This window comes from Bos indicus x Bos taurus, chromosome 3, assembly GCF_003369695.1.
Source record: "Bos indicus x Bos taurus breed Angus x Brahman F1 hybrid chromosome 3, Bos_hybrid_MaternalHap_v2.0, whole genome shotgun sequence".
In the NCBI taxonomy this organism is placed as follows: Eukaryota; Metazoa; Chordata; class Mammalia; order Artiodactyla; family Bovidae; genus Bos; species Bos indicus x Bos taurus.
This window is the reverse complement of record NC_040078.1, coordinates 16,044,004-16,067,402: the sequence shown is the minus strand read 5'-3', so window position 1 is coordinate 16,067,402 and position 23,399 is coordinate 16,044,004. Positions and strand designations below refer to the sequence as shown.

The window sequence follows — 23,399 nt, the reverse complement described above, 5'->3', positions numbered from 1 at the left end:
TCTGTCCACGGGATTCTCCAGGCAAGAAAACTAGAGTGGGTTGCCATGCCCTCCTCCAGGGGATCTTCCCAGGGATTGGACCAGCTTCTTGGCAGCAGGTTCTTCACCACTAGCACCACCTGGGAAGGCCCAGAGGATCAGATAGTAGGTGTTACGCTTCGCAGGCCATAATCCCCTGTTGCAGATGCTCTGCCACTGGGCCCTGAAAGCGGCCATGGAGAATACGTAAATGAACAGGCGTGGCTGCACTCCAGTAACACTTAGGAAAAGGGTGGTGGGTTGGATTTGGCCCAAGGCTATGGTTTCCTGACACTGAAGGCACAAAAATATGGGAGTTTTCTCTTATGTCATCATTTATTCATTGATTTATTTTTGGCTGTACCACATGGCTTTGGGGATGTTAGTTCTCCGACCAGGGATTGAATCCATGCCCTCGGCAGTGAAAGCACAGAGCCTTAACCACTGGACTGCCCAGGAATTCTCTTTTAATAATAGCAAAATCTGACCAGAAGAAAGGTATCATTTTGCATGATATCATGAAAAGAATGCAGGATTTGAGGTTAGAAGACTTGAGTTCAAATCTTGACTCTAAATTAGCTGTGTAATCTTAAGGCAGTCACTTAATCTCGATGATCTTTATTTTATGCATTTGAGAATGAGGACAATAATAATATACACTTCATAGGGTGGTTTTAAAGATCAAATGGAATAAGGCATATGATAGTGCTTTATAAACTGAAAATGCTAAGCACATATTGCTTGAACTCACAAATTGCTTGTTGCTCAGCATCTTGTAGATTTATGTGTAATAAACATTAAATATTTAAAAGTAAAAGCAAATTAGAAAATTTGAATTTAAATGTAATATAAATATGAATACTTGGAAAAATGAGCTATACATTATGCATTTCTCTTCCCTTGCCAATAAAGTGACTTTAGATTGGTAATAACAGAAGATGGTATAAGTATACATTTTCCCGAAGTAGAATTTTCTCGGGAAACATTAGTTTTCATCACAGGTGTGGGATTTGCATTGGTAACAGCCAGTGGAGAAGCTGGGGAAGGTGAAAGGGGGGAGATGCAGGTAGGAGTTGACACGGAGGCCTGAGGGGAAGCTACGGCCGTGGGCAGCGCATCCGTGACCTGCGAGAACGCATTTTCAGTGGAGCAGGAACAGCGGCCAAGCTGCAGCCAGAGGGAGTGGGCGGGGAGGAAACAGAGGCAATAGGCGGACACAGCTCTTTCTACACATTTGGCAGAAAAAGAGAAAAAATAGGGTGTTGCTCAAAAGGGCATCAGGGTTGGGTAGATGTTATCTCAAAAAAGGGAGGGCAGTCGTGGTTGGAGCCCAGGGATGGGAGTGGGACTAGGATCCATGGGAGAGGGAGCCTGAGGCCAGGCAGGAGGGAGAGTTGAGAATTAGATGGAGAGACGTCCAGGGGAGGGGATCGTGTCCCCAGGCGGTAGAGGCCTGGCTGCTGTGAGGAAAGTTGGGGTGGTTGGTAGGGGTGGGGAGCCTTATAGAGCAGGCATGGCAGACAGCTCGATCAGCAGCTGACCAGAGAAGAGTGTGCTCCCTCCATGCGCAGCCCCTCTGGACTTGACTTAGACGTCACTCTGCCCCATCCGTTAAACAGAGATCATGCGTTTATGAACTCTAAGCTCCTTGAGTCCAAGACTTATGTCAAGTTCAAATTCATATCTCCTGTAACACTTGGCATAAGGCTTGTGGGTAGCTCATGTTTGCTGTCGGACGTGTCAGGAAAGAAACGAAGGGAAGTTGCCATGAATACAGGACTGAGTCAGCAGACTCAATTAAAAATGCCTTCCCGCCTAGGTAGCGATGAAAGGGAGATAGCCTAGAGATTCCTAATAAATTGAAAGTCACTTCCACCTGGGAGCCCACCCTGAGCACTTCTTTTCTCTCCAAATTTGGGTTAGATACCCAGACTGTTCTCCTGGAGGCCTCTGTACTTCCTCATGGAATTTCATACCCTCTGGTAAAATGACCTGTTTGCTGATGGTCTTGTCAGGGCCCCACACGTCTGTTGAACTGCAGTCGAAGGCAGCGCTTACAGCCTTCTTGCCTCTGTATTTGCATCGCTGAGCACAGAGCCTGGCACACTCAGCACATCATTGGTTCTCCTTAAGTCTTTGTTCAGCTGATAACAGCCTAGCTGGCTGGGGATCTGCACCCTTGAGAGCCAGCTGTCAGTTTCGTCTTCAGGTCTCTGTATCGCTTTTAAACCCCGCCATTGCAGGAGGAGATTCGGTGCCTTCTGAAGGACTTCAGCCCTCTCCATGTCCACCGAGTCCAGAATGGCTGCAGATGGTAATGACTGTTCTTCCTTTGTTTTCTTTGGGAAGCAACTCCTTTCCTCTTTGTCCATTTTGCTGATGCACTGATGTTGCAGACAAGCTCAACAACTCGCAAAGCCACGCCCACTGTGACTTGGCAGAGGGACGTTTGGGAAACCCCCTTTCCACATTTAACCCTCCGACTCGGCAGCTAATACTACCTTATCCATACAACCTTGGGTTAGAAGTCCAGAGCCCTGGGTTTACTTTTGGTCTTGTCCTTTCTCTGTTTTCTGACTCGAAGCAAGTTAGTGAATCTCCCTCAGCCTTGGTTGCCCCTGAAATCTGGGACCTACTCATATTTTTCCTTTCTTATGTTCAAGGCAGTAAAAGGACTTTGAACTTCTGTGGGGAGCAGTATGAAGGAAATCCAGAGCCATGCCCTATGGTATATGGTGAAAGGGTCAGCGCATGTCTCCCAGTCCCCAGGAACCCCAGGACCAGCTCCCCCACTGCCCAGCCCAAACCTGGGTGTCCTGGTGGCCTCCCTGTGTGGTAGAAGTGGCCCAGCCTCTCTCCTGTCCCCTCAGAGGGAAGAGGAGACCATTCCTCGGCTCGGCACCCCCCTGCGGCTCTGTTTGAGCTGGGCTTAGAGCTGCCCTCTCCTTCCTTTGCAGCTTCGCATTCGTAGATCTGGGCTCTACGCAGAAGGTGGCACTTGCGATCCAGGCACTGAATGGGAAGCTCTTCCACAAGCGAAAACTGTACGTGAATTCCAATAACAGGTCTCCCAAGAGGACCCCTGATGTGACTGAGCGGCCCCAGGAGCTTCTGGTAGGTGCCTGGCCTCTCTACTCTCAGGGTTGCTCTGTGGTCACTGTTTTTTTTTTGTTTAGGTTTGGCTGTGCTGGGTCTTCGTTGCTACACGGGCTTTTCTGTAGTTGCGGCAAGCAGGGGCTAGTCTCTAGTTGCAGTGCATGGGCTTGTCATTGCAGGGGCTTCTCTTGTGTGGCATGGGGTCTAGGCCACATGTGGGCTCAGTTGTTGTTACTTTCAAGCTCTAGAAGACAAGCTCAGTAGTTATGGCACGTGGGATCTTCCCGGACCAGGGATCAAACCTGTGTCTCCTGCATTGACAGGCTGATTCTTTACCACTAAGCCACCAGGGAAGCCCATCTGTGGTCACTCTTCAGAGCTTAGATGACTCTGCTTTCTGTTCTCTCTTTCTGTCCCATCTTAAACAGTGGACAAAACAGGGGCTGGGATGAAATTAGGAAACTTTATGACTTTAACAGTCAGGAGCAAGGTTGGTATAGAAAACCTGGAACTTTGAAATGAAAGGAAGGCTGTATTCTTGGCAAGGACAAAAAGGGTTATTAGGCAACTCAGTCAGGGCTTTTTCCACCTGGGTTACTGAAATTGAGGTTTTTACTTGTTTAACGCAGCAAACAGTTGTATCTGTTGTTTGCATAGCCTTGTTCTGGCTGCTGGTGTGGAAGGTAAGGAAGACAAAAGTGAGTAAAACCTGATCCTTCCTGGCAGGGAAACAGGTATGAGGTCTGGGAACACGAGGGTTAATGGTGGGGCAGTGCCTGGTGGGGGCTTCCTTTGTTGATAGAGAAGGCCCATGACTAACCTCCAGGAGCTTCCCTCCAATGAAGCAGGCTCTATGTAGGTGAAGGTGAACCAGAAGCAAAGCTATTTGCTTTTCTTTGCTGTAGAAGAGTTCAGAAAGTAGGGGGTCCGAAGGTGATATGGGAACTCCATGATGCTAACCAGGGTTCCAGGTGGGAAGAGGGGGAGAAGCAGAGGGTCCAGAGCCTGTGTTCTCATAAAAGGCACATTCTCAGGAGCCCTATCACAATTTTGCTTACATTTTGTCAGGGAGAGCTGCAACTGGTGACCTTCAGTGCAAAGGAGGCTGGAAAATGTAGCTTTTAAAATAGGCACACTGTTGCTAAACGTGGGAATCTGTCAGCAAGGGAAGAGAGAATGCCTATTGGTAGGCAATTAACAAGGTCAGCCAAGGCTAGAGAAGTTGGAGATGGGAGTTGAGAGGTGGGTTAGAATCTCCAACAGTAAGCGTGCCAGAGGTGGCTCCCTTTGCTAGTTCCAAACTGTTTTTCTTCCTTTGTCTTTAAACCCTCTCTCTTGGAAGGGCAGGCTGTCAGATTACGCCACGTACTGACCTTCTTGGTTGCAGTCACCTGGCATTCTGTTATGCCCTGTTATTCATTGATAACTTTAGCGTTTGACTCACCGTCTTTCTCTCTTACTGACATTCAGATTGCGTCCTGTGGATGATCTATCTTAAGAGTCTGACCCCTTATTTCCCAGACCATTTATCTTCAGTGATCTTTCCTTTCACTCGGTCACAGTTTCCTGTTCCCTGAATTATATCTCAGACCTTGTCATGGCTCATAATTGAACATCTCCAAAATATCCATTTGGAGCATCCCACGCTGCCCCTCACCACTTCTCTGCAGCTCTCTTACTCTAGAAGAGCAGTTCTCAAGCTTTAGCAGCATCAGAGTCACCGCTGAGCTCGTTAAACCGCTTGCTGAGCGCTACCTGCAGAGATGCTGATTGAGTGCATATGGGTGGGGCCTGAGAGTTGTGGCACCATGCCACAAGTGCCAAGTGGACTGGCACCCCTAGTCCTGGGACCACTTTTTGAGTAGCAAGGCTCTGAAACCCCCAGTCTAACAATCGGGCACACTGGGACTCGAAACACTGCCCCTGCCACTTCTTCACTTTTCAACACTCTACTCCCTCACTTCCCTTCTTCGCTTAGATTCCAGAACCATAGCTGCCTTCATTCAGATTACCTTAATTCCCTTAGCTCACTAAGTCATATCTTGCACAACTCCTCTCCTAGTTGAACTCAGCTCTCAACCTCTCTGAACTGCTGAAAATAATTCACACCACCTTGCTCACGGCTCTCAGTTATAGGTATGGTCACAGCTTGCCCACTTCTTCAAACTGACCTGTCTTGGAAATCTCTAACCTTTTCTGTTGTTACGTCCCATCTGCTATTAAGCCCATCTAATGCATTTTTCATTTTGGATAGTGTAGTTTTCAACTTCCATTTAGTTCTTACCCCCCATTCCTCAGCTGAACTTTTCCTTTTTTATTGGCTGGGCCTTGAGGCATGTGGCGTCTTCGTTCCACACGTGCGTGCTTGAGTGCTGAGTCGCTTCAGTCGTGTCTGACTTTTTGCGACCCTTGGACTGTAGCCTCCCAGGCTCCTCTGTCCATAGGATTCTCCAGGCAAGAATACTGGAGTGGGTTGCCATTTCCTACTCCAGGGCATCTTCCCAACCCAGGGACTGAACCCACGTCTCGTACATCTCCTGCATTGGCAAGCAGGTTCTTTACCACTAGTGCCACCTGGGAAGCCCCCTTCGTTCTCCAACCAGGGATCAAATCAGTGCCCCGAAGTGGAAGCTCGGAGTCTCAACCACTGGATCACCAGGGACGTTCCCGAACTCTTTCATCTTTTCACCTATTTTGTTTATCTTTTCTTCCAGGTTCTTTAATATACTTATTATAGTTATAAAATAATTTTCTGCTAATTCCAACACCTGGGTCATTTGTGGGTCTGCTTTTGTTGACATTTACCTCCTTGTTTAAGAGTAAAGGCTTCTTACAGTAATTTTTTTTCTGTTTGTTGGATACTGTGGATGTTGTATTATAGAGACTTTATATTATGTTCTCTAAATAGTGTTGACTTTTTTCCTAGCAAAAATGAAATCACGAGGTGGTCTTTCGATCTTATTAAAGTTGGTTTTCTTTTTTGGGGACTGGTATGCTTCAGTTTGAGCCTTTGTTCTTAGGCAAAATCCTTTTCCTAAGATCCGACCTTGTAGGCTGAGGGTGTCAGGGTACTTAGCATGCTCCACTCCGGCTGGGCTGGAACTCCGTTATCTTCCCAGCATTGTACTGATACCTGTATTCCTCTCTTAGCTCGCTCTCTACCTTCTACAACAGCTCTTCTCTCCAAGGCCTCCCAGGACCTACCCTGCATATGGGCAGCTTAGAATTTAACCAAGGACCTGGGGTTAGCTCCTAGACTTCTGGGGCTTTTCTCTACTCCTTTCTCAGTGGTACCCCATCTCATAAATTCCCGGCACCAAACTTCTTCTGTATGTTTCTTCGGCTCAGGGGGACTGCCACTGACTGCCGAGGCTCTGCTTGCCTTGGCTGTGAATTGGGAAAATGTCCCCCCGGCAAGGGGCCAGAGTCAGTGTGGGCTCCTGACCTGTGCTTTCCTTTTCTCAGGCAAATTGCACTCTGCTATTCACTATCATTAGTGTGTACCAGAAACAGTTAATTTGTGTATTTTGTCCAGTTTTATGGTTGTTTGGGACGGGTAAGTACTGTCATGCCAGAACTAGGTACTAGAAAAGAGTGTTTAGAGGCTCACCTTTTTCCTTTTGGGATGAATATCATTTCTCAGGACCATTTCTGGTGCTTTTGCATTAGAAATAAGTAACCAAAAGATGAACACTAATCTCCATGCTTTTGGGAATTTAAAAACATATTCCTAAGTAAATAACGTGTAGGTCAAGGAAGAAATTATAGGAGAAATTTAAAAATACTTAAGAGGTCTTCCCTGGTGGTCCAGTGGTTAAGACTTCAGGCTTCCATTATGGAGGGCATGAGTTCAGTGCCTTGTCGGGGAACTAAGATCCTGTATGCCACACAGCTCAGCCAAAAATTTTTTTTGAGAAAGTACTTAGAACTGAACAATAAGGAAAATTTTTTCTTATCAAAAGCTGTGGGATATATGTGCTCTAGAGCCCACACGCTACAACTGTTGAGCCCGTGTGCTGCAGATACTGCAGCCCATGCACCTAGAGCCTGTGCTCCGTAACAAGAGAAGCCACCGCAACGAGAAGCCTGCTCACTGCAGCACAGAGTAGCCCCCGCTCACTGCAACGAGAGGAAGCCTGTGCGCAGCAAGAAGACCCAGTACAACCAAAAAAATAAAGAAGTTGAATGCAGCAAAAGCAATACTTATGGGGAAGTATGTAACATTGAATGCTTAAACGAGCAAAGAAGCCATGGTGAAAATAAATGAGCTTACAGTTGATTGAAGTAGGTAAAAAGTAAAAATAAACCCAAATAAGGAACAGACAAAATTTTTTTTAAAATATCTATTTATTTGAATGTACCAGGTCTTAGTGGAGGCATGCAGGATCTTTAATTGTGGCATGTGGGCTCTAGTTCCCTGAGAGGGATCGAACCCTGGCCTTTTGCATTGGGAGTACGGAGTCTTAACCACTGGACCACCAGGGAGTCCCAGCAAAAATTTTAAAACAAAGTTTTTTAAAATTTAAAAATTTTGTGGACTTCCCTGGTGGCCTGTTGGTTAAGAATCGGCCTGGCAATGCAGGGGACTTGGGTTCTATCCCTGCTCGAGGAAGATCCCACGTGCCACAGGGCAGCTAAGCTCGTGGGCCACAACTGAGCCCACATTGTAGAGCCCGCGTGCCGCGGCTGCTGAAGCCAACGCATCTAGAGCCTGAGCTGTGTGTGCAGCAAGAGAGGCCACCGCAGTGAGCACAGCAAGGAGAGTGGCCTCCCCTCGCCCCAAGCAGAACGAAAACCTGTGTAGCAACTGAGGCACAGTGCAGCCATAAAGAAATAAAAATAGCACTTCTTGTTTCCCTTTCACAAAAGAATTTTTAATTTTGTAAACAAAGCTGTAGTTATCTGTCAGTTATATTTCCGTAAAACTGGAGGGGAAACAAGAAGCGTAAAAAACAAAGCTTCAATAGAAGAGATCAATAAAGTCAAAATTTGATTCTTTAAAGAGATTAATGAGAAAAACTTTTGGAATGATTAATTAGAAAAGAGAAAAGGGAATAAACATTAGTATTAAAAAAGAGATCATAACTATAGATGTAGCTGATATTAAAATATAAGCTAATACATTTGAAAACTTAGAAGAAATGGACCTGTTTTTTAAAGTATATCATTTTCAAAACTAATATAAGAACCTGCTAGTCCTATATCTGTAAAGCAGTTGAATCAATGTTTAGAATTGTCTTGTGAAGAAAACACCAAGCTCTGATTGTTTTATAGGTAAATTTACTGAATTTTCAAGGAACGGAAAATTCTGATATTATATAAATTCTTCTAAGGAATAAAAGAGATACTTGTTAGTTCCTTCTTTGAGGCCACTATAACCCTGATAATAAATCAGGCAGGAGATTATGAGAGAGAGAAATTGCAGGCTGGCTTCTCTCACAGAAATACACATGCGATGTTTCTAAACAAAATATTGGCCAAATGAAGTCAATATTGGCTGATGAAGATTGTAATGGCAGTTGGATTTTTTCCAAAAATACAAAAATTTAACATTAAAAAAATGATAGATCTGGAGTTCCATGATTTCCTAGTGGTTAGAATTCTGGGTTTTGATTCTGGGTTCATACTCTGGTCAGGGAATTGAGATCCCACAAGCCAGCCTTATGGTAAGGCCAGGAAAAAAAAGAAAAATAAAGAAAACAATAACTCTTTCACTACATTAACAGATTAAAGAATGAAAACCATATGATCACTTTAGACACAGCAAAAGCATTTGCTAAAATTCAGCACTAATATATGATTTAAAAATAAAGATTTTTAGCAGCTCGAAGTGAAAAGTTATTCTTAACCTGATAAAGGCTATCTTCTAAAACTCAACAGAAAATAATATTTAAATAGAAAAACATTATAAGCTTTCTCATTAAAAATAGGAACAAGACAAGGATATACTTTTATCTAGTAAGGTAAGGAAAATAAGTTAAAGGCATAAATACTGGGATAGGAGAAACAAAGCCCATTATTTAAAGATGATGTTTCTTTACATAGAAAAACTTAAATAATTCATAAATTATTAGAAATAACATTTTAATAAGGTAGTTGGATATATATCAGATATATATAAATCAGTTTTATTTATGTTTCCATGAATAAACAACAAAATAATTTTTTAATATAACATTCATAAGATCAATTAAAAAAATTAAGGTACATAGAAATGAATCCAGTGAAAGGTGAGCATGGCCTATGGGGGAAATAAGCTAGTTTTATTGAAAGTCTTTAAGGAAGTCTAAAATGATAAAAGTTTGATGTTCGTGGATAGGAAGATAGAAAAAGAGTTATTTAAGAGTCGTTCTCCCCAAATTAATCTGTTGATTCTGCATAATTTCAATAAAAATTCCCACAGGTTTTCCCAGGAATGGAACAGGCTAATTCTAAAATTTATGTGGAAGTTTAAAAGCCTATGAATATTTAAGACTAATAAAATACAATAGAGAGCCCCCCAAAAGAGGCTGTTGCAAATGGAGAAACTAAAGCATCACTACGAACAAAGCTAGTGGAGGTGATGGAATTCCTGTTGAGCTATTCCAAATCCTGAAAGATGATGCTGTGAAAGTGCTGCACTCAATATGCCAGCAAATTTGGAAAACTCAGCAGTGGCCACAGGACTGGAAAAGGTCAGTTTTCATTCCAATCCCAAAGAAAGGCAATGCCAAAGAATGCTCAAACTACCGCACAATTGCACTCATCTCACACGCTAGTAAAGTAATGCTCAAAATTCTCCAAGCCAGGCTTCAGCAATATGTGAACCGTGAACTTCCTAATGTTCAAGCTGGTTTTAGAAAAGGCAGAGGAACCAGAGATCAAATTGCCAACATCCGCTGGATCATAGAAAAAGCAAGAGAGGTCCAGAAAAACATCTATTTCTGCTTTACTGACTATGCCAAAGCCTTTGACTGTGTGGATCACAATCAACTGTGGAAAATTCTGAAAGAGATGGGAATACCAGAACACCTGATCTGCCTTTTGAGAAATTTGTATGCAGGTCAGGAAGCAACAGTTAGAACTGGACATGGAACAACAGACTGGTTCCAAATAGGAAAAGGAGTTCGTCAAGGCTGTATATTGTCACCCTGTTTATTTAACTTCTATGCAGAGTACATCATGAGAAACGCTGGACTGGAAGAAACACAAGCTGGAATCAAGATTGCCTTGAGAAATATCAATAACCTCAGATATGCAGATGACACCACCCTTATGGCAGAAAGTGAAGAGGAACTCAAAAGCCTCTTGATGAAAGTGAAAGTGGAGAGTGAAAAAGTTGGCTTAAAGCTCAACATTCAGAAAACGAAGATCATGGCATCTGGTCCCAAACTTCATGGGAAATAGATGGGGAAACAGTGGAAACAGTGCCAGACTTTATTTTTCTGGGCTCCAAAATCACTACAGATGGTGACTGCAGCCATGAAATTAAAAGACGCTTACTCCTTGGAAGGAAAGTTATGACCAACGTAGATAGTATATTCAAAAGCAGAGACATTACTTTGTCAACAAAGATCCGTCTAGTCAAGGCTACGGTTTTTCCTGTGGTCATGTGTGGATGTGAGAGTTGGACTGTGAAGAAGGCTGAGCGCCGAAGAATTGATGCTTTTGAACTGTGGTGTTGGAGAAGACTCTTGAGAGTCTCTTGGACTGCAAGGAGATCCAACCAGTCCATTCTGAAGGAGACCAGCCCTGGGATTTCTTTGGAAGGAATGATGCTAAAGCTGAAACTCCAGTACTTTGGCCACCTCATGCGAAGAGTTGACTCATTGGAAAAGACTCTGATGCTGGGAGGGATTGGGGGCAGGAGGAGAAGGGGACGACAGAGGATGAGATGGCTGGATGGCATCACTGACTCGATGGACATGAGTCTGAGTGAACTCCGGGAGTTGGTGATGGACAGGGAGGCCTGGCGTGCTGCGATTCATGGGGTCGCAAAGAGTCGGACACGACTGAGCGACTGATCTGATCTGATCTGATGACTATTCTTGTAGAGTTGTACATCTCTGGTGAAAGGACAGACCACTTCAGTTATTGAATCTGGACAATTGCTTTTTTATATGGAAAAATATGAAATTATATCCATGCCTTACCTCATACACAAAAATAAACTCTAGATGAACCATACTTACATGTGAAAACCAAAGCTTTAAAACTTTTAGGAAAAAGTATAGAAGAATCTCTTTATAACCTCAGAGTAGAATAAGACTTGTTAAGGCATACAGAAAAAAAGAGGAGTGATAAATTAAAATTATGAACTTTAGCTTCTTTGAAAGATAATACAAAGGAAGATAAATTCAATCCAAAAAACTGGAAGAAGATACTAGATGTTCAACATCATTAGTATTGTTGTTCAGTCTCCCAGTCGTGTCCGACTCGGAGACTCCATGGACTGCAGCACACCAGGCCTCCTTGTTCCTCACCATCTCCCAGAGTTTGCTCAAACTCATATCCATTGAGTCAGTCATGCCATCCAAACATCTGGTCCTCTGTTGCCCTCTTCTCCTCTGCCCTCAATCTTTCCCAGTATCAGGGTTTTTTCCAGTGAGTTGGCTCTTTGCATCAGGTGACCAAAATATTGGAGCTTCAGCTTTAACATTAGTCCTTCTAATGAGTATTCATGGTTGATTTCCTATAAGATTGACTGGTTTGATCTCTTTGCTGTCAAAGGGATTCTCAAAGAGTCTTCTCTAGCAGCACAGTTTGAAGGCATCAATTCTTCAGTGCTCTGTCTCTTCACGGTCCAGCTCTCACAACTGTATATGACCACTGGAAAGACCACAGCCTTGGCTATAAGGGCCTTTGTCGGCAAAGTGATGTCTCTGCTTTTCAACACACCGTCTAGGTTTGTCATAGCTTTCCTGCCAAAAAGCAGTCCTCTTCTGATTTCACGGCTGCAGTCACCATCCACAGTGATTTTAGAGCCCAAAAAGAGGAACTCTGTCATTACTTCCACCTTTTCTCCTTCTATTTGCCATGAAGTAATGGGGCCAGATGCCATGATCTTGGTTTTTTTTAATATGTAGTTTTAAGTTGTCTTTTTCATTCTCTTCCTTCACCTTCATCAAGAGGCTCTTTATTTCCTCTCCGATTTCTGCCATTAGAGTGGTATCATCCACATATCTGAGTTTGTTGATGTTTCTCCCACCAATCTTGATTCTAGCTTGTAACTCATCTATCCTGGCATTTCTCATGATGTGCTTACTGTATAAGTTAAATAAACAGGATGACAACAAACAGCTTTGTTGTACTCCTTTCTCAATCCTGAACCAGTCAGTTCCATACTGGGTTCTAACTGTTGCCTCTTGACCTGCATACAGGTTTCTCAGGAGGCAGGTAAGATGGTCTGGTATTCCCATCTCTTTAAGAGTTTTCCATAGTTTGTTATAGTCCGTACAGTCAAAGGCTTTAGTGTAGTTGATGAAACAGAGGTAGATGTTTTTCTGGAATTCCCTTTGCTTTCACTATGATTCTGCAAATGTTGGCAATTTGATATCTGGTTCCTCTGCCTTTTCTAAAGCTTAGATGTCTGGAAGTTCTTGGTTCACTTAATGCTGAGGCCTAGCATGTAAGATTTTGAGCATGACCTTCCTAGCATGGGAGATGAGTGCAATTGTCCAGTGGTTTGAACATTCTTTAGTACTGCCCTTCTTGGGAACTGGAATGAGGATTGACTCTTTGACATTAGGAAAGTGTAAATTAAAACCATAAGAAGATATCACTATATATCTATCAGGCTAAAATTAAAAAGTGACATCCTGGAGGGGATGTAGAGAACCCTTCATATGGTGGGAATGTAAAATGGTACAAAGATTTTATCCTATTTTAAAAAGTTATGTGGCTTTACATTGTAAAGCCCCTTTTGATTTTGAGTTAATTTTTGTATATGCTTTGAAACTTAGGTCGAGTTTTTTTTTTTTCTTATGTTCAGTTTTTCCAGCACCATTTCCTCCATTAAATTGCTTTTGCAGTTTTATCAAAATTGGGAATATTTATGTGGACCCATTGTTTTTTCATCCTCTTTCATGGATCACAGCCTTGTCATGGCAAAGGGACTTGCATAACTCAGTGAAGCTATGAGCCATGCCATGTAGGGCCACCCAAGATGGACGGGTCATAGTGGAGAGTCCTGACAAATTGTGGTTAAGTGGAGGAGGAATGGCAAACCACTCCAGGATTCTTGCCTCAAGAACTCCATGAACAGTATGAAAAGGCAAAAAGATATGACACTGAAAGGTGAACTCCCCAGGTCAGAAGGTGTCCAATATGAAATTAGGGAAGAGCAGAGGGCAGTTACTAGTAGCTCCAGAAAGAAAGAAGCAGCTGAGCCAAAGTGGAAATAACGCTCAAATGTGAATGTGTCTGGTGGTGAAAGTCAAGTCCAGTGCTGTAAAGAAAAATATTGCATAGGAACCTGGAATTAACATTAGGTCCATGTATCAGGGTAAGTTGGACATGGTCAAGCAGGAGCTAGGAATCAGTCAACTAAATGATCTCAGTTCATTTCCAAGGCAAACCATTCAGTGTCATGGTAATTCAAATCTGTCCTTCAGCCACTAATGCCCAAGAAGCCGAACGGTTCTATGAAGACCTACAACATCTTCTAGAATTAACACCAATAAAGATGTCCTTTTCATCATAGGGGATTGGAATGCAAAAGTAGAAGTCAAGAGATACCTGGAGTAATAGGCAAGTTTGTTCTTGGAGTACAAAATGAAGCAGGACAAAGGTTAACAGTTGTGTCAAGAGAACATGCTGGTCATAGCAAACACCCTTTTCCCATAACACAAGAGATAACTCTACACATGGACGTCACCAGATGATCAATAGTGAAATCAGACTGATTATATTCTTTGCAGCTGAAGATGAAGAAGCTCTATACAGTCAGCAAAAACAAGACCAGGAGCTGACTGTGGCTCAGATCATGAGCTCCTTATTACAAAATTCAGGCTTAAATTGAAGAAAGTAGGGAAAACCACTAGACCATTCAGGTATGACCTAAGTCAGATTCCTTATGATTATACAGTAGAGGCAAGAAATAGTTTTGAGGGATTAGATCTGTTAGAGTGCCTGAAGAACAATGGGCAGAGGTTCATAGCATTGCACAGGAGACAGTGATCAAGACCATCCCAAAGAAAAAGAATGCAAGAAGAAAAGTGGTTGAGGAGGCTTCACAAATAGCTGAGAAAAGAAGACAAGCAAAAGGCAAGGGGGAAAGGGAAAGATATACCCAACTGAATGCAGAGTTCCAGGGAATAGCAAGGAGACATAAGAAAGCCTTCTTCAATGAACAGTGCAAAGAAATAGAGGAAGACAATAGAATGGGAAAGACTAGAGATCTCTTCAAGAAAATTGGAAATACCAAGGGAACATTTCATGCAAGGATGGGGATGATAAAGGACAGAAACAGTAAGGACCTAACAGAAGCAGATGAGATTAAGAAGAGGTGGCAAGAAGGCACAGAACTATACAAAAAGGGTCTTAATGATCTGAATAACCACGATGGTGTGATCACTCAACTAGAGCCAGACATCCTGGAGTGTCCAGTCAAGTGGGCCTTAGGAAGCATTACTATGAATAAAACTAGTGGAGATGATGGAATTTCAGCTGAGCTATTTAAAATCCTAAAGGATGATGCTGTTAAAGTGCTGCACTCAGTATGCCAGCAAATTTGGAAAACTCAGTAGTGGCCACAGGACTGGAAAAGGTCAGCTTTCATTCTATTCCCAAAGAAGGGCAATGCCAAAGAATGTTCAAACTACTGCACAATTGCACTCATTTCGCATACTAGTGCGTTTATGCTCTAAATCCTTCAAGCTAGGCTTCAGCAGTATGTGAACTGAGAACTTCAAGATGTACAAGCTGGGTTTAGAAAAGGTAGAGGAATCAGAGATCAAATTGCCAACATCCATTGGATCATAGAAAAAGCAAGGGAATTCCAGAAAAACATCTGCTTCATTGACTACGCTAAAGCCTTTGACTATGTGGATCACGACAATTTGTGGAAAATTCTTCAAGAGATGGGAATACCAGACCACCTGACCTGCCTCATGAGAAACGTTTATGTGAGTCAAGAAGCAGCAGAATTGGACATAGAACAACTGGTTCAAAATTGGAAAAGGAGTATGACAAGGCTGTATATTGTCACTCTGTTTATTTAATTTATATGCAAAGTACATCATGCGAAATGCTGGGGTGGATGAATCACAAGCTGGAATCAAGATTGATGGAAGAAATATCGACAACCTCAGATATGGAGATGATAACACTCTAATGGCAGAAAACAAAGAGGAACTAAAGAGCCTCTGAAGAGGGTGAAAGAGGAGAGTGAAAAACCTGGTTTAAAGCTCAATATTCATAAAATTAAGATCATGGTATCCAGTCCCATCACTTCATGGCAAATAGAAGGGGAAAAGGTGGAAACAGTGACAGATTTTATTTTCTTGGGCTCCAAATGACTGTGGATGGTGACTGCTGCCATGAAAGTAAAAGACACTTGCTCCTTGAAAGGAAAGCTACAACAGATCTAGACAGTGTATTAAAAAGCAGAGACATCACTTTGCTGACAAAGGTCTGTGTACTCAAAGCTATGGTTTTTCCAGTGGTCATGTATGGATATGCGAGTTGGACCATAAAAAAGCCTGAACTTTGAAGAATTGATGCTTTTGAACTGTGGTGTTGGAGAAGACTCTTGAGAGTCCTTTGGACTGCAAGGAGATCAAACCAGTCAATCCTAAAGGAAATCAATCCTGAATACCCATTGGAAGGATTGATGCTGAAGCTGAGGCTTCCATATTTTGGTCACCTGATGCAATTAGCTAACTCATTGGAAAAGACCCTGTGCTGGGAAAGATTGAAGGCAAAAGGAGAAGAGGGCAGCAAAGGATGAAGATTGTTAGATGGCAGCCCCGACTCAATGATCATGAATTTGGGCAAACTCGGGAAGCTAGTGAAGGACAGAGGAGCCTGGTGTGCTGCAGTCCGTGGTGTCACAGAGTCTGACAGGACTCGTGACTGAACAACAACAACACATTTCTGGGTCCTCAGTTTTGTTCCATTGATCTACATGTCTAATGTCTCATGTAGTCTCAGTTACTATAACTATAAGAAGTATTGAAATTAGGAGATTGCTTCTACTTATTGTTTTTCAATATTGTTTTAGCTGTTCTACTTCTTTTGCCTTTGTATATAGATTTTAGGATAATCTATACCTCCACTAATTTTGACTGGAGTTTTTTTTTTTGTTCTTTAAAGCTTTTAATTTTTTATTGGGGTACAGCCAGTTAATAATGTTGTGACAGTTTCAGGTGGACAGCAAAGGGACCCAGCCATACACATACATGTATTCATTCTCCCTGCAAACTCCCCTCCAATCCAGGCTGCTGTATAACATTGGGCAGAGTTCCATGTGCTGTACAGTAGGTCCTTGTTAGTTATCCATTTGAAATATAGCCGTGTGTACATGTCTATCCCAAACTAACTATCCCTTCCCCGCCAGCAACCATACGTTTGTTCTCTAAATCTGTGACTCTCCTGCTGTTTTTTAAGTTCAGTTGTATCATTTCCTTTTAGATTGCACATATAAAGGATGTCAGATGATGTTTATGCTTCTCTGTCTGATTTACTTCACCCAGCATGAGATGTTGCTGCAAAAGCCATTTTTATTCTTTTTAATGGCTGAGTAATATTCCATTGTATATGTGTATCACGTGTCTATCCACTCATCTGTTGATGGACATTTAAGTTGCTCCCATGTCTTGGCTGTTGTAAGCAGTGCTGCAGTGAACCTTGGAGTGCATGTATCCTTTTGTATCATGTTTTTCTCTGGATATATGCCCAGGAGTGGGATTGCAGGGTCATATGATAGCTCTATTTTTAGTTTTTTAAGCCACCTCCATGGTGGCTGTACCAATTTACATTCCCATCCACAGTGTAGGAGAGTTCCCTTCGCTCCACCCCTCTTGACTGGAGTTTTGATGGCAATCGCTTTAAACTCATGTGTTAGTTTAAGGAGAATTGATATCTTTATTATATGTTGGGACTTCCAGTCCATGAACATAAATACACAGTATGTGTTTCCATTGATTCAGACCTTTTTTTTGATTTCTTAAATCAGACTGTATAGTTTACAGCATACAAGTTCTAATATATTTTATTAGGTTGACACAAGTATTTAATTTTGAGTGATTATAAATGACACTGTATTTTTGGTTTCGGTCTCCTTGTTCATTGGTAGTGTATAGAAATATAATTTTTTTCTATTTACCTTATATCCTGTTACTTTGCTGAATTTATTAGTGATAGGAATTTGGGGGTTTTTTGGTAGATTTCTTGGGGTTTTCTGTGTAGACAATAATGTCATTGGCAAATAAGGCCAGTTTTATTTTACTTTTTTTTCTTTCTGATCTGTGTGTCTTTGTTTGTTTTTCTTAGTACTGGCTAGATTCCCAGCACTATGCTGAAGTAGAGTAGTGAGTGTGGATATCCTTGCCCTGTTCTTTTAGGGTAAAAAGATTCAGTCTTTCACAATAAAGCATGATTTTATCATAGGTTTTTGGATGGATATTCTTTATTAAGTTGAAGAAAGTGTCCTCTATTCCTGTTTTTCTGAGAGTTTCCTTTTTTTTGAATCACGAGTCATTGTTATATTAGTTTCTTACGATTGCTGTCACAAAGTACCACAAGCTGGGTGGCTTAGGACAACAGCCATTGATCGTCTCATAGTTCTGGAGGCTAGAGGACCAAAATTAAGGTGTCAGCAGGGCGAAGGTCCCTCTGAAACCTGTGGGGAAGTTATTCCTTGCCTCTGCCTAGCTTCGGGTGGTTTGCCAATAATTCCTGGTGTTCTTTGGCTTACAGGCGTCACCCCAGTCTTCCGTTTCACGTAACATGCTCCTTACGTGTCTTCATGTGGGCTTCCATCTGCGTCGGGCTCCATGTTCAGGTTTCCTCTTTCCATAAGGACACGCTCGTTTTGGGTGAGGACCCGCCCTAGTGACTTCGTTTTACGTCTCTTAGGTCTATAAAGGTCCTGTTTCCAAATAAGGTCACAATCTGAGTACTAGAGCTTTGGAGCTCCACAGATATTTTTTGAGGGGGCAGAAATAATTCAACCTATAACAGATGTTGAATTTTGTTGAATGTTTTTTTTCTGTATTGAGTGATATGAATGTGTGATTTTTCTTGTTTAGCCTGGTTAATATGGATTACCTTGACTGATTTTTCACATATTGAACCAGCCTTGCATTTCTGGACTAAAACCCACTTGGTCATGGTGTATAATTATTTTTACATATTGCTAAATTCTATTTGATCATACTTTGTTGTGGATTTTTGCATCTATTTTTCATGAAGGATATTGTTCTTTTGTGGGTTTTTTTGTGTGTGTGTGTGTGATACTATCTTTGGTTTTAATATCATGGTAATACTAGTCTGGCATGCTGCAGTCCATGGGGTTGCGAAGAGTAGGACATGACTGAGCAACTGAACTGAATACCAGTATAAATGCATTCTATAAAATGAATCAGGAAGTGTTCCCTCCTTTTGGAAAAGACTGTATAGAACTACATTAACTGTTCTTTAAATGTTTGGTAGAATTCTCTAGTAAAACCATCTGAGCTTGGAGGTTTCCTTGTTCTTTTCTTTTTTTGGGGCGGGGCTGTGGGATCTTAGTTCCCCAACCAGAGATTGAACCTGGGCCCCTGGCACTGAAAGTGCCAAGTCCTAACCCCTGGACTTCCAGGGAATTCCTGAGTTTTTTGTTTTTTTTTTTTAAATTATGAGTTCAGTTTCTTTAACAGTAATGGGGCTCATCAAATCAACTATTTCAGACTGGGTGAGTTTTGATAGTTTATAGTTTTTAAAGTGGTATATTTTGTATTAAGTTGTCAAACTTCATGTTTGTATTTATGTGTAGAGTTGTCCTTTATGTTCCCTTGGTATCCTTTTGATATCTGTGAGGTGTATATTGATATCCCATTTGTTTCTGATTTTGGCAATTTGTGTCGTCTTTTCAGTCTTACTGGATGTTCATTAATTTTGTCAATCCTTTCAAAGGATCCAGCTCTTTGTTTTATTGATTTAGCCAGAAATTTAAGGAAATCTAAGTAAATGGGGAAAAAGGAGCAGTTAATTCCTGGAGAAGGTTGTATAAGGATAAAAATAATCATAATACATTTTTAGTATTAAAAATTAAAAATTTTCATGGTGTATAACTTGATTCAGCAGCAGTTGGCATTTACATAGTCACATAATAGTGAGAACACTGGAGGGTTTGAGCACAGAATGACCTAGCCAGATTTAATCAATTTATACTAAAAAATCACCTATTGAAGTATCATTGAATTATTACATAAAATGAACCCCTTTTAGGTGTACAGTTTGATGAATTTACTACCGTCACAGTCAAATATAGACCATTTCAGTCACCCCAAAGATTCTCTTGTGCCCTTTCCCTGTTTCGTGGCCCCAGGCAATGACTGATCTGCTTTCCATCAGTTTAGATGAGAGTTATCCTTTTCTAGAGTTTGGTGTGGATGGACTCGTGCCATACGTGCTTCTTTGTGTCTGGCTTCCTCCACTCAGCAGAATGTTATTGAGAATCATCCATGTGGTCACACCATCAGCAATTCTTCCTTTTATTGCTAAGTTGTATTCTGTTGCATGGATGTGCCACCATTAGTTCATCTGTTCACTTAGATTTAGGTTTTAAAGGGACCCTGGGGAAGAGACTCCAAGGGCCTGGAAGCAGAAGACGTGTCTTGGGTGGTACAGGTAAGAGATGCAAATGCCTGTTACTCCGGCTGCAGTGTCATAGGGTGAGCACATCCCTACCTTAGGACCTCAGGCGTCCTCGGCAGGAAGGCTCATCTCCCAGATGCCTGCGGGTTTGCCTTCTCAGTTCATTCGGGCCTCTGCTCAGCTGTCACGCCCTCCCCCACGCTTGCCCTCTTGTCCCTCTCCTTGCCTTGTGAATCTTCTTTGCCCTTATGGCCATCGACCTTATACTTCTTTGTATACTTCTTGTCTCCTGCCCCCACCAGATTGTGAGCTTTGTGATGGCTGTGTCCAGAACGAACGCATTGTATAGATATGTGTGGAGTGACTCGGTGTAGCTCCCCAAGGTCAAGGCCTGTGTCTATTCTCTTTGTCCCTCTGAGCCCAGCACATAGAAACGCAAGAAGTACAAGGTGGTACTGGGTGGCAGGAAAGCAGTTGATGGTTAAGCTCTAAGTTTTAAATTTCCACTAGGATATGCCTGTCAGGGAGCTCCAGGTGTGGTTCCCCAGGTAGAGACAGGACCTTAAAAGTGATGGTCCAGGGTGGACGCAGCAGGCCAAGGGTGTGGCATTGAGCAATCCCAGGGAGGCCACTGCTATTCTGAGTGTCACACGAGGTCAGTGCCCCCAGCCCCCAGAAGCCTTCTGGCCACGGACCTTTGTGTGCCCTATGACTTCCCTTCCACTGCTGGGACTTCCCTGCATGCTTCTGGAGCAGGCCACCTCTTGGAATGCTTGGCCAGCTGGTAGCAGTGTCCCAGAACAAAGTAGACCATTAACAGCTGTTGACTGATCGGGGCGTAGAGTTACTGTGCTTGTGGCAACAACAGAACTTAATTAAAATCGGCTGGTTTGGCAGTTCCTGAGGTGCTGCCTCGGTTGCTGCAGCTTCTAGGTGGCCACTTCTGTGTTATGCATATCCTGAAATGTGACGTTTGTTTTTGAGTGATGTGTCTGCTCTGGTGGTTGGATGACAATTGTATAGATTTTCCTCTGAAACTGAATTTCACAAACTGACAAAATAGGCTTGTTATATTTATATCTCTCAAATCATGAGGGAATAATAATTAGACCTGGAATGGTTTTCAGTGTTTCTGTATTAATAGTAATTTTTAGCTTGACACCCCTGCTGATAATTGGTTCTTGAGATTGGTATATGGAACTGCCTTGCTAAGTGCTAAGTCACTTCAGTCGTGTCCGACTGTGTGACCCTATGGACCATAGCCCGCCAGGCTGCTCTGTCCATGAGCATTTCCCAGACAAGATTGCTGGAGTGGGTTGCCATTTCCTTCTCCAGAGGATCTCCCTGACCCAGGTATTGAACCTGCATCTCTTAAACATCTGTCTCCTGCATTGCCAAGAAAGTTCTTTACCACTAGCGCCACCTGGAAAGCCCTATTCAAATAAAAAGGCAGCTTCCGTCTATGGGGTCGCACAGAGTCGGACACGACTAAAGCGACTTAGCAGCAGCAGCAGCAGTGCTTGGCTAGAGCAGAGTTTTTACACTCACTTTGCTTTGTCGTAGGTTAACAGAAGGCAGTGGCAACCCACTCCAGTACTCTTGCCTGGAACATCCCATGGATGGAGGAGCCTGGTAGGCTGCAGTCCATGGGGTCGCTAAGGGTCACACATGACTGAGCGGCTTCACTTTCACTTTTCCTTTCAGGCATTGGAGAAGGAAATGGCAACCCACTCCAGTGTTCTGGCCTGGAGAATCCAGGGGGAGCCTGGTGGGCTTCCGTCTGTGGGGTCACGCAGAGTCGGACACGACTGAAGCAAATTGGCGGCGGCAGCAGCAACAGCAGGGGCAGAATGATTTCACGTGGAGATTTTATCTGGGCTCCCTTGGTTGACTGTGGTAGTTCGCCTTCGCGGAGGGCTCACTCTGCGGGCTCTGTAATGATTGCTTTGCTGTATGAACCTGTTTAAACCCAGCAATAGGTGCTGCTACTCTCCTGTCCTGCGGACGAGACGCCAAGGAACCAGGCCAAAGTTAAGGAGCTCGATCCTTAAAGTTCTCGATCCAAGATTGGAGCCCAGTCTTACTCCAGAACCTGCACTTTTAGCCTCTCTGTTTTAAAATTCTGTTTATTTATTGGCTGCATTGGGTCTTCGTTGCTGTACTTGGGCTTTTTTCGGTTGCGGCAAGCAGGGTCTACTCTCTGGGTGTGGCCCAGGGGCTTCTCTTTGCGGTGGCTTCTCTTGTTGCGGAGCACGGGCTCTAGGGTGTGCGGGCTTCAGGTGCTGTGTCGCCTGGGCTTCGTTGCCCTGCAGCATGTGGGATCTTCCTGGACTGAGGACTGAACCTGTGTCCCCTGCATTGGCAGGTGGACTCTTAAGCTCTGGACCATCAGGGAAGTCCCTTAACCTCTCTTCCATTTATCAAGCATCTGTTTTGTGTCGTGTCCTGAACAGATGCTGACCAAAGTAGATCCTCACATCAGGTATGATTCATGGTATTGAAGAGGAAACCAAGGTTTATATTAAGAATTTGCCCCAGTTCATTTCTCCTTCCTCCCTCCTCCTCTCTCTTTCCTTCTGTCTCTTTCTCTCACATATATTTACTTAACATGTCTCAGACACTGTTCCCTGAGGTTTCCTTGGCCATGAAGGTAGTTGTCAGAAGAGAGTTGTGGTTCACATCAGGCTTAAATTCCAGTGGAAATACACATACAGTAAACCCGTAAAAAAGTGAATAAATAAGAAAATGCCTTCCCCCCCCCAAAAAAAAGAGGAAAAAGAAAATGTCAGATAGTATTACCAACCAGGGTTCTTGGCCTCCTTAATCTGTAGAAATTGATTAGAGGCCAGACAAGAAATTCAGGCAAGGCTTTACTGGGTCCCCCTCTGCAGCAGCACCAGGAGGGGAAACGAGCACCAAGCTCTCTTGCTAGTTCCCAAGGTGGGCTCAGCTGGGTCCTTACATGGGGTGAGCAGGGGCGTGTCCAGGGCTCAGGCCAGAGAGGTGGCTTCGGTGGTGAGCCCATGTCTTTGTGCATGGGGCAGGTACAGCAGCCTGCTTTTGCTCCCAGTCTTCAGAAGTGGCATTGGGTTTGGGTTTCCCATCTTTTTCGTATCTTGTTGTCCATGATTCTCCCTGACTGCACGCACACGCAGTTATTTTTAGTCCCTTAGAGTTTCCTTGTATTTTATTGTTGGAGGAGACATTTGTCCGGTTGCGAGCACTGCAGCAAAGGGTCCCAGGCCCAGCCTGTCTCAGTAGGAAGAGGCAAACGTAGGACTAAAATGAGGTGAGGTGATGGAGAGCAGAGGGGCCACTGAAACGGCTCTTAGGGTTCCTCTCCGTGAGGAAGTGGCGGCTGAGATCTGGGTGTAAAGTCACCCAACAGTGGGAAGACCAGGGAACGAACATGCTAGACAGAGGGACTGCCTGCACATGCCTCAAGGGTGAGTGGGCAGAGAAGAGGTCATTGGAAAGAGGGTAGATCATGGTGGCCTTGGCGGGCC

General features: G+C 43.2%; 1 protein-coding gene across 3 annotated transcripts in view; it reads left to right on the top strand.

The window, feature by feature from the left end:
• TDRD10 (tudor domain containing 10) overlaps positions 1-23,399 on the top strand; it is a 51,964-nt gene that overhangs the window by 19,085 nt on the left and 9,480 nt on the right. For all 3 annotated transcript variants that reach the window (XM_027532081.1, XM_027532091.1, XM_027532071.1), the window contains 2 exons: positions 2,262-2,332; positions 2,976-3,132. In XM_027532081.1, coding sequence (XP_027387882.1) covers positions 2,262-2,332; positions 2,976-3,132 — 228 coding nt within the window. The remainder of the gene's footprint in view (positions 1-2,261; positions 2,333-2,975; positions 3,133-23,399) is intronic.